Here is an 11,316-nt window from a genome sequence, read left to right on the forward strand (position 1 = left end):
GAACAGAGACAACATGTCTCCTTCCCCTCTGAAAGACACAGGTTGGAGCAGTAGATAACTGAAGGCCACAATTGTACAGCTGTTAAGAGGACTAAAATGCTTTGCTCAAGGGCACAACGGCAGGAGAATGCACCTAGGATGACACTTTAAGACAACCCTCACTGTCAACCCACACACACACACAGCTCACACACACACGCACAGCTCACACACACACACACACACACACACAGCTCACACACACACACACACACACAGCTCACACACACACAGTTCACACACACACACAGCTCACACACACAGTTCACACACACACACAGTCTCACACACACACAGCTCACACACACAGCTCACACACAGTCTCACACACAGCTCACAGCTCACACACACAGCTCACACACACACACCACACACACACACAGCTCTCACACACACAACTCACACACACACACACAACCACACACACACACAGCTCACACACAGCTCACACACATCCCTACCTGGTGGGAAGAGAGGAGCCGGGGGCTGGGGGATGAGGGTCACGTGTCCCTGTGGTTACAATAGTGGGAACAGAGTTGGCGATGGAGTTTGGAGGGGCATCCATCACTGCTGCCTGGTGAGGGGGACCTGGGGGCACAGATTTAAATAAAACACTAGAATGGTCCCTGACCAAGATGGCCGCCGTTAACACAACATTCTAGAACGATGCAAGTCTGACATCTCTGTGTGAGATCTTCATGAAGGTAAGGCGAACACCCGATTGGCTATGGTTGAAAGAAGCTCACCCTATAGGGAAGAGGGTTCCGTTTGGAATGACAACACATGCGCCTCGAGCCACGGACTCGCTGTGACAAAACGGATCTGCTGAATTCCTACCTGGCGGCGGGCCGGGCGGCGGGCCGGGCGGCGGGCCGGGCGGCAGGCTGCCTGTCAGGGGCACTGGGGGGCGGAGGTTGACGGGAGGTGGGGTCATGAGAGGGGGAGGTCCTGGCGGGGGCGGTAGGCCGGGAGGGGGCTGGGCGACCCCCGGGATAGGGGGAGGGGCTTGGAACATGTTGGGTAGATTAACGTCCTCCACCACCACTGGATCGATACCGTGGTCGAACGGGCAAATGTCCCCGCGCATACAGAAGCCTTTCTCTGGAAGACAAATACAATACGGTTTAGTAACACAGCTAGAGGACAGTTAGATACAGAAGCCTTCTCTGGAAGACAACACAATACGGTATAGTAACACAGCTAGAGTGACAGTATATAGTAACACAGCTAGAGGACAGTATATAGTAACACAGCTAGAGGACAGTTAGATACAGAAGCCTTTCTCTGGAAGACAACACAATACGGTATAGTAACACAGCTAGAGGACAGTATATAGTAACACAGCTAGAGGACAGTTAGATACAGAAGCCTTTCTCTGGAAGACAACACAATACGGTATAGTAACACAGCTAGAGGACAGTATATAGTAACACAGCTAGAGGACAGTTAGATACAGAAGCCTTTCTCTGGAAGACAACACAATACGGTATAGTAACACAGCTAGAGGACAGGTAGATACAGAAGCCTTTCTCTGGAAGACAACACAGTCGGTATAATAACACAGCTAGAGGACAGTATATAGTAACACAGCTAGAGGACAGTATATAGTAACACAGCTAGAGGACAGTATATAGTAACACAGCTAGAGGACAGTATATAGTAACACAGCTAGAGGACAGTATATAGTAACACAGCTAGAGGACAGTATATAGTAACACAGCTAGAGGACAGTATATAGTAACACAGCTAGAGGACAGTATATAGTAACACAGCTAGAGGACAGTATATAGTAACACAGCTAGAGGACAGTTAGATACAGAAGGCCTTTCTCTGGAAGACAACACAATACGGTATAGTAACACAGCTAGAGGACAGTATATAGTAACACAGCTAGAGGACAGTTAGATACAGAAGCCTTTCTCTGGAAGACAACACAATACGGTTTAGTAACACAGCTAGAGGACAGTATATAGTAACACAGCTAGAGGACAGTATATAGTAACACAGCTAGAGGACAGTATATAGTAACACAGCTAGAGGACAGTATATAGTAACACAGCTAGAGGACAGTATATAGTAACACAGCTAGAGGACAGTATATAGTAACACAGCTAGAGGACAGTATATAGTAACACAGCTAGAGGACAGTTAGATACAGAAGGCCTTTCTCAGGAAGACAACACAATACGGTTTAGTAACACAGCTAGAGGACAGTATATAGTAACACAGCTAGAGGACAGTATATAGTAACACAGCTAGAGGACAGTTAGATACAGAAGGCCTTTCTCAGGAAGACAACACAATACGGTATAGTAACACAGCTAGAGGACAGTATATAGTAACACAGCTAGAGGACAGTTAGATACAGAAGGCCTTTCTCAGGAAGACAACACAATACGGTTTAGTAACACAGCTAGAGGACAGTATATAGTAACACAGCTAGAGGACAGTATATAGTAACACAGCTAGAGGACAGTATATAGTAACACAGCTAGAGGACAGTATATAGTAACACAGCTAGAGGACAGTATATAGTAACACAGCTAGAGGACAGTATATAGTAACACAGCTAGAGGACAGTATATAGTAACACAGCTAGAGGACAGTATATAGTAACACAGCTAGAGGACAGTATATAGTAACACAGCTAGAGGACAGTTTGAAACAAAAGGCCTTTTCCAGAAACAACAGACAGAAAGAAAACAAAATCACTCCAAACATTCTCCTTCTCGGTCATACGTCATCCCGGGCCACTAAAAGACAATCTCGGTGTAAAAACAAACAAACAAAAAACATATCAGGCACGTCAACTTCCTTCCTGCTTACCGTCGTAGTCACGGCAACGTTTCCTCTGTGGCGGAAGGGGCCGGTCCAGTGACTGATCCGGGTGGAAGTCCGACCAGCTGTCCGTCACCGAGGCGATGCTGTTGCTGTGGTTACCTTGAGGGGCGATCACCGTGATGGTGCTGCTGAGGGTGGGCACGGGGAACGTGGCGGTTTTGCCCGTGGGGATCGGCAGTAGGCCTTCACCAGCTCCAACCTCCGTCCCCCGGTCTCCTCGATCGGGCTCGTACTTTGACCTCCCAGCATCCCGCTCTGTGATCAGAAGAATAAGGGGCAGGAAGCAGGAAACAGTCATGATATCTAGAGCAGGCGTAGAGCCGTTGGATGTGCATGCTTTTGTTCCAACCCAACACTAGTCTTAACATACTGACTTTCAAAATGAATCAACCAATCATAGTCTTCCGTCTAAACCAGGAACATAAACCTGCACACAACCAGAGTTGTTCTGGTCGGCCTCCCCTCTCACCTCTGCTCTTGGAGTGGCTCCTGCTGTGACTCCTGCTACTGCGGTCTCGGTCTCTCTCCCGGTCCCTGGCCCGGTCCTTGCTCCTGCTCCTACTGCGGCTGTAGCTACGGCCCCTCCTCCGGTTGTAACGGTCCCGGTACGAGTCCCGTCTCGGGGGGATGCGGTCGTAATCGTTCCGTTTCCTGGTACGGTCGTCCCTTTTACGGTCATCCCCTCGTCTGACAAACGACAGAGAAGAGGAGGAGGAGGAGAGAGGAGGAAGAGAGGGGGAGGGAGAGAGAGGAGGAAGAGAGAGGGGGGAGGAGGAGAGGAGAGAGGAGGGAGAGAGAGGGGGAGGAGGAGAGGGGGGAGGAGAGAGGAGGAGGGGAAGACAGAGGAGGAAGAGAAGGGGGGAGAGAGGAGGGAGAGGGGGGGAGGAGGAGAGAGGAGGAAGAGAGAGGGGGAGAGAGGAGGAAGAGAGGGGGGAGAGAGAGGAGGAAGAGAGAGGGGGGGGAGAGAGAGGAGGAAGAGAGGAGGAAGAGAGGGGGGGGAGAGGAGGAAGAGAGGGGGGAGGAGGAGAGAGGAGGAAGAGAGAGGGGGGAGAGAGAGAGAGAGAGGAGGAGGGGGAAAGAGGAGGAAGAGAGAGGGGGAGAGAGAGGGGGAGAGAGAGAGAGAGGGAGACAGAGAGGAGGGGGGGAGGAGGAAGAGAGAGGGGGAGAGAGAGGGGAGAGAGAGAGGGAGAGAGAGACAGAGAGGAGGGGGAAAGAGGAGGAAGAGAGAGGGGGAAAGAGGAGGAGAGAGAGAGAGAGAGGAGGAGGAAGAGACAGAGAGAGAGAGAGAGAGAGAGAGAGAGAGAGACAGAGGAGGGGGAAAGAGGAGGAAGAGGAAGAGAGAGGGGGAAAGAGGAGGGAGAGAGAGGGGGAAAGAGGAGGAAGAGGAAGAGAGAGGGGGAAAGAGGAGGGAGAGAGAGGGGGAAAGAGGAAGAAAGAGAGAGAGGAAGAGAAAGAGAGAGAGGAGGGGGAGAAAGAAGAGAGAGGAGGGGGGAGAGAGAGAGAGAGGGGGAGAGAGAGAGAGGAGGGGGAGAGAGAGAGAGGAGGGGGAGAGAGAGAGAGGAGGGGGAGAGAGAGAGAGAGAGAGAGAGAGGAGGAGGGTGGGGGGGGAAGAGACAGAGAGAGAGAGAGGAGGGGGAAAGAGGAGGAAGAGGAAGAGAGAGGGGGAAAGAGGAAGAAAGAGAGAGAGGAAGAGAAAGAGAGAGAGGAGGGGGAGAAAGAGAGAGAGGAGGGGGAGAGAGAGAGAGGGGGGGGAGAGAGAGAGAGGAGGGGGAGAGAGAGAGAGGATGGGGAGAGAGAGGAGGGAGGGAGGTTGGAGAGAGAGGAGGGAGAGAGAGAGAGAGGAGAGGGAGAGGAGGGAGAGAGAGAGAAAGAGAGAGAGGGAGAGAAAGAGAGAGAAAGAGAGAGAGAGAAAGAGAGAGAGAAAGAGAGAGAGGAGGGAGAGGGAGGGAGAGAGAGAGGAGGGAGAGAGGAGGGAGAGAAGGGCAGAATAAAGTAATTTAGGAAACATCCCATTGAACAGAGACAGGAGCATTTATGCATCAGTCTCAAATAGCACCCTATACACTATATAGTGCACTACTATTGACCAGGTCCAGTAGAGTAATAGAGAACTATGTCCCTCACCTGTTGTCAATGGGGGGCTGTAGTTCATACTGACCTGCTGTAGTTCATACTGACTTGCTGTCTCTGCTGTAGTTCACACTGACCTGCTGTCTCTACTGTAGTTCACACTGACCTGCTGTCTCTACTGTAGTTCACACTGACCTGCTGTCTCTACTGTAGTTCACACTGACCTGCTGTCTCTACTGTAGTTCACTGACCTGCTGTCTCTACTGTAGTTCACACTGACCTGCTGTCTCTACTGTAGTTCATACTGACCTGCTGTAGTTCACACTGACCTGCTGTAGTTCACACCGACCTGCTGTCTCTACTGTAGTTCATACTGACCTGCTGTCTCTGCTGTAGTTCACACCGACCTGCTGTAGTTCACCGACCTGCTGTCTCTACTGTAGTTCACACTGACCTGCTGTCTCTACTGTAGTTCACACTGACCTGCTGTCTCTACTGTAGTTCACTGACCTGCTGTCTCTACTGTAGTTCACACTGACCTGCTGTCTCTACTGTAGTTCACACTGACCTGCTGTCTCTACTGTAGTTCACTGACCTGCTGTAGTTCATACTGACCTGCTGTAGTTCACACTGACCTGCTGTCTCTACTGTAGTTCACAATGACCTGCTGTCTCTACTGTAGTTCACACTGACCTGCTGTCTCTACTGTAGTTCACACCGACCTGCTGTAGTTCATACTGACCTGCTGTAGTTCACACTGACCTGCTGTCTCTACTGTAGTTCACACTGACCTGCTGTCTCTACTGTAGTTCACACTGACCTGCTGTCTCTACTGTAGTTCACACTGACCTGCTGTCTCTACTGTAGTTCACACTGACCTGCTGTCTCTACTGTAGTTCACACTGACCTGCTGTCTCTGCTGTAGTTCACACTGACCTGCTGTCTCTACTGTAGTTCACACTGACCTGCTGTCTCTGCTGTAGTTCACACTGACCTGCTGTCTCTACTGTAGTTCACACTGACCTGCTGTAGTTCACACTGACCTGCTGTAGTTCACACTGACCTGCTGTCTCTGCTGTAGTTCACACTGACCTGCTGTCTCTACTGTAGTTCACTGACCTGCTGTCTCTACTGTAGTTCACTGACCTGCTGTAGTTCACACTGACCTGCTGTAGTTCATACTGACCTGCTGTAGTTCACACTGACCTGCTGTCTCTGCTGTAGTTCACACTGACCTGCTGTCTCTACTGTAGTTCACTGACCTGCTGTCTCTACTGTAGTTCACTGACCTGCTGTAGTTCACACCGACCTGCTGTCTCTACTGTAGTTCACTGACCTGCTGTCTCTACTGTAGTTCACTGACCTGCTGTAGTTCACTGACCTGCTGTAGTTCATACTGACCTGCTGTAGTTCACACTGACCTGCTGTAGTTCATACTGACCTGCTGTCTCTGCTGTAGTTCATACTGACCTGCTGTAGTTCACTGACCTGCTGTAGTTCATACTGACCTGCTGTAGTTCATACTGACCTGCTGTAGTTCACACTGACCTGCTGTAGTTCATACTGACCTGCTGTAGTTCACACTGACCTGCTGTCTCTGCTGTAGTTCACACTGACCTGCTGTCTCTACTGTAGTTCACTGACCTGCTGTCTCTACTGTAGTTCACTGACCTGCTGTAGTTCACACTGACCTGCTGTAGTTCATACTGACCTGCTGTAGTTCACACTGACCTGCTGTCTCTGCTGTAGTTCACACTGACCTGCTGTCTCTACTGTAGTTCACTGACCTGCTGTCTCTACTGTAGTTCACTGACCTGCTGTAGTTCATACTGACCTGCTGTAGTTCATACTGACCTGCTGTAGTTCATACTGACCTGCTGTAGTTCACACTGACCTGCTGTAGTTCATACTGACCTGCTGTAGTTCACACTGACCTGCTGTCTCTGCTGTAGTTCATACTGACCTGCTGTAGTTCACACTGACCTGCTGTCTCTGCTGTAGTTCACACTGACCTGCTGTCTCTACTGTAGTTCACACTGACCTGCTGTCTCTACTGTAGTTCATACTGACCTGCTGTAGTTCATACTGACCTGCTGTAGTTCACACTGACCTGCTGTCTCTGCTGTAGTTCATACTGACCTGCTGTCTCTACTGTAGTTCACACTGACCTGCTGTCTCTACTGTAGTTCATACTGACCTGCTGTAGTTCACACCGACCTGCTGTCTCTACTGTAGTTCACTGACCTGCTGTCTCTACTGTAGTTCACTGACCTGCTGTCTCTACTGTAGTTCACTGACCTGCTGTAGTTCACACCGACCTGCTGTCTCTACTGTAGTTCACTGACCTGCTGTCTCTACTGTAGTTCACTGACCTGCTGTAGTTCATACTGACCTGCTGTAGTTCATACTGACCTGCTGTAGTTCATACTGACCTGCTGTCTCTACTGTAGTTCACTGACCTGCTGTCTCTACTGTAGTTCACTGACCTGCTGTAGTTCATACTGACCTGCTGTAGTTCACACTGACCTGCTGTAGTTCATACTGACCTGCTGTCTCTACTGTAGTTCACACTGACCTGCTGTCTCTACTGTAGTTCACTGACCTGCTGTAGTTCATACTGACCTGCTGTAGTTCATACTGACCTGCTGTAGTTCATACTGACCTGCTGTAGTTCATACTGACCTGCTGTCTCTACTGTAGTTCACACTGACCTGCTGTCTCTACTGTAGTTCATACTGACCTGCTGTAGTTCACACTGACCTGCTGTAGTTCATACTGACCTGCTGTAGTTCATACTGACCTGCTGTCTCTACTGTAGTTCACACTGACCTGCTGTCTCTGCTGTAGTTCACACTGACCTGCTGTCTCTACTGTAGTTCACACTGACCTGCTGTCTCTGCTGTAGTTCACACTGACCTGCTGTCTCTACTGTAGTTCACTGACCTGCTGTCTCTACTGTAGTTCACTGACCTGCTGTAGTTCATACTGACCTGCTGTAGTTCACACTGACCTGCTGTCTCTACTGTAGTTCACACTGACCTGCTGTCTCTACTGTAGTTCACACTGACCTGCTGTCTCTACTGTAGTTCACACTGACCTGCTGTCTCTGCTGTAGTTCACACTGACCTGCTGTCTCTACTGTAGTTCACACTGACCTGCTGTAGTTCACACTGACCTGCTGTCTCTGCTGTAGTTCACACTGACCTGCTGTCTCTACTGTAGTTCACACTGACCTGCTGTCTCTACTGTAGTTCACACTGACCTGCTGTCTCTACTGTAGTTCACACTGACCTGCTGTCTCTACTGTAGTTCACACCGACCTGCTGTCTCTACTGTAGTTCACTGACCTGCTGTCTCTACTGTAGTTCACTGACCTGCTGTAGTTCACTGACCTGCTGTAGTTCACACTGACCTGCTGTAGTTCATACTGACCTGCTGTAGTTCACACTGACCTGCTGTCTCTACTGTAGTTCATACTGACCTGCTGTAGTTCACACTGACCTGCTGTAGTTCATACTGACCTGCTGTCTCTACTGTAGTTCACACTGACCTGCTGTCTCTACTGTAGTTCACACCGACCTGCTGTCTCTACTGTAGTTCACACTGACCTGCTGTAGTTCACACTGACCTGCTGTAGTTCATACTGACCTGCTGTAGTTCACACTGACCTGCTGTCTCTGCTGTAGTTCACACTGACCTGCTGTCTCTACTGTAGTTCACACTGACCTGCTGTCTCTGCTGTAGTTCACACTGACCTGCTGTCTCTACTGTAGTTCACACTGACCTGCTGTCTCTGCTGTAGTTCACACTGACCTGCTGTCTCTACTGTAGTTCACACTGACCTGCTGTCTCTACTGTAGTTCACACTGACCTGCTGTCTCTACTGTAGTTCACTGACCTGCTGTCTCTGCTGTAGTTCACACTGACCTGCTGTCTCTACTGTAGTTCACTGACCTGCTGTCTCTACTGTAGTTCACACTGACCTGCTGTCTCTACTGTAGTTCACACTGACCTGCTGTCTCTACTGTAGTTCACACTGACCTGCTGTCTCTACTGTAGTTCATACTGACCTGCTGTCTCTACTGTAGTTCACACTGACCTGCTGTCTCTACTGTAGTTCATACTGACCTGCTGTCTCTACTGTAGTTCACACTGACCTGCTGTCTCTACTGTAGTTCACACTGACCTGCTGTCTCTACTGTAGTTCACTGACCTGCTGTCTCTACTGTAGTTCACACTGACCTGCTGTCTCTACTGTAGTTCACTGACCTGCTGTCTCTACTGTAGTTCACTGACCTGCTGTCTCTACTGTAGTTCACTGACCTGCTGTCTCTACTGTAGTTCACTGACCTGCTGTCTCTACTGTAGTTCACACTGACCTGCTGTCTCTACTGTAGCGGGAGCTGGACGGGGGGCTGTAGTTCACTGACCTGCTGTCTCTACTGTAGCGGGAGCTGGACGGGGGGCTGTAGTTCACACTGACCTGCTGTAGTTCACACTGACCTGCTGTCTCTACTGTAGCGGGAGCTGGACGGGGGGCTGTAGTTCACACTGACCTGCTGTAGTTCACTGACCTGCTGTCTCTACTGTAGTTCACTGACCTGCTGTCTCTACTGTAGTTCATACTGACCTGCTGTCTCTACTGTAGTTCATACTGACCTGCTGTCTCTACTGTAGTTCACTGACCTGCTGTCTCTACTGTAGTTCACACTGACCTGCTGTAGTTCACTGACCTGCTGTCTCTACTGTAGTTCATACTGACCTGCTGTCTCTACTGTAGTTCACTGACCTGCTGTCTCTACTGTAGTTCACACTGACCTGCTGTAGTTCACTGACCTGCTGTCTCTACTGTAGTTCACACTGACCTGCTGTCTCTACTGTAGTTCACACCGACCTGCTGTCTCTGCTGTAGTTCACTGACCTGCTGTCTCTACTGTAGCGGGAGCTGGACGGGGGGCTGTAGTTCACTGACCTGCTGTCTCTACTGTAGCGGGAGCTGGACGGGGGGCTGTAGTTCACTGACCTGCTGTCTCTACTGTAGCGGGAGCTGGACGGGGGGCTGTAGTTCACTCTCCTGGAGAACTTCTTGTCCCGGTCCTCCTCACGACTTGGCTGGAAAACACGAGTTTGAACTAAGATCCTGAAAGTAGCACTAGATGAACTACATTGATCTCATCCTGTTTACAAATAACCCCACTTCCTGATTACAAAGAATACTATTGGACAATAGATCTCTACTGTCAGACTGTGGTGTGTAACCTTCCATGCCAATTATGTGGAGGCACTAAACTCTACCACAGCGGTGTCCTGTAGCATCACTGTTAAAGTAAACATTTAAGTGTTGGCGCCTTTTCAACATGACTCAACCAGTCACCTCGTCTTTCCTCTGGTCGTCTTTGTCCGTCCTGGTCAGGTGTCCCTCCACTTTGCCCGCGGCACCTGGCTGATGGTCCTGCTGAGGTAGGTAGCTTCTGGAGTTGACGGCTTGAAGAGTCTATCGACAAAGGTCTGCGTCTCTGGGAGAAGACGGGGAATAGGGAACGAGGGGAGATGAGGGGAGGAGGACAAGGGCATGAATAGTGGGGGTTGATGAGGGGAGGAGGACAAGGGCATGAATAGTGGGGTTGATGAGGGGAGGAGGACAAGGGCATGAATAGTGGGGGTGATGAGGGGAGGAGGACAAGGGCATGAATAGTGGGGGTGATGAGGGGAGGAGGACAAGGGCATGAATAGTGGGGTTGATGAGGGGAGGAGGACAAGGGCATGAATAGTGGGGTTGATGAGGGGAGGAGGACAAGGGCATGAATAGTGGGGGTGATGAGGGGAGGAGGACAAGGGCATGAATAGTGGGGGTGATGAGGGGAGGAGGACAAGGGCATGAATAGTGGGGTTGATGAGGGGAGGAGGATAAGGGCATGAATAGTGGGGTTGATGAGGGGAGGAGGACAAGGGCGTGAATAGTGGGGTTGATGAGGGGAGGAGGACAAGGGCATGAATAGTAGGGGTTGATGAGGGGAGGAGGACAAGGGCATGAATAGTAGGGGTTGATGAGGGGAGGAGGATAAGGGCGTGAATAGTGGGGTTGATGAGGGAGGAGGACAAGGGCATGAATAGTGGGGGTTGATGAGGGGGGAGGAGGACAAGGGCATGAATAGTGGGGGTTGATGAGGGGAGGAGGACAAGGGCATGAATAGTGGGGTTGATGAGGGGAGGAGGACAAGGGCATGAATAGTGGGGGTTGATGAGGGGAGGAGGACAAGGGCATGAATAGTGGGGGTGATGAGGGGAGGAGGACAAGGGCATGAATAGTGGGGGTTGATGAGGGGAGGAGGACAAGGGCATGAATAGTGGGGTTGATGAGGGGAG

At 50.5% G+C, this 11,316-nt stretch overlaps 1 protein-coding gene and 1 long non-coding RNA gene across 2 annotated transcripts; both read right to left on the reverse strand.

Annotated features, from left to right (window-relative positions):
- Window positions 1-500: 500 nt before the first annotated feature.
- LOC127921658 (RNA-binding protein 26-like) lies at window positions 501-10,444 on the reverse strand (the record flags this gene model as incomplete). The annotated part of the gene is made up of 6 exons (XM_052505250.1): window positions 501-627; window positions 877-1,140; window positions 2,866-3,135; window positions 3,350-3,567; window positions 9,872-10,062; window positions 10,325-10,444. Coding segments are annotated over 6 exons (1,190 nt in total), but the record flags the coding sequence as incomplete, so codon positions are not given.
- LOC127921657 (uncharacterized) lies at window positions 8,386-9,610 on the reverse strand. The gene is made up of 3 exons (XR_008109226.1): window positions 9,552-9,610; window positions 8,934-9,136; window positions 8,386-8,431 (listed from the first exon to the last, which is right to left on the reverse strand). It is a non-coding gene; the product is annotated as an uncharacterized LOC127921657 (long non-coding RNA).
- Window positions 10,445-11,316: the final 872 nt, after the last annotated feature.

Source organism: Oncorhynchus keta, unplaced genomic scaffold, assembly GCF_023373465.1.
Source record: "Oncorhynchus keta strain PuntledgeMale-10-30-2019 unplaced genomic scaffold, Oket_V2 Un_contig_22982_pilon_pilon, whole genome shotgun sequence".
Classification (NCBI taxonomy): Eukaryota; Metazoa; Chordata; class Actinopteri; order Salmoniformes; family Salmonidae; genus Oncorhynchus; species Oncorhynchus keta.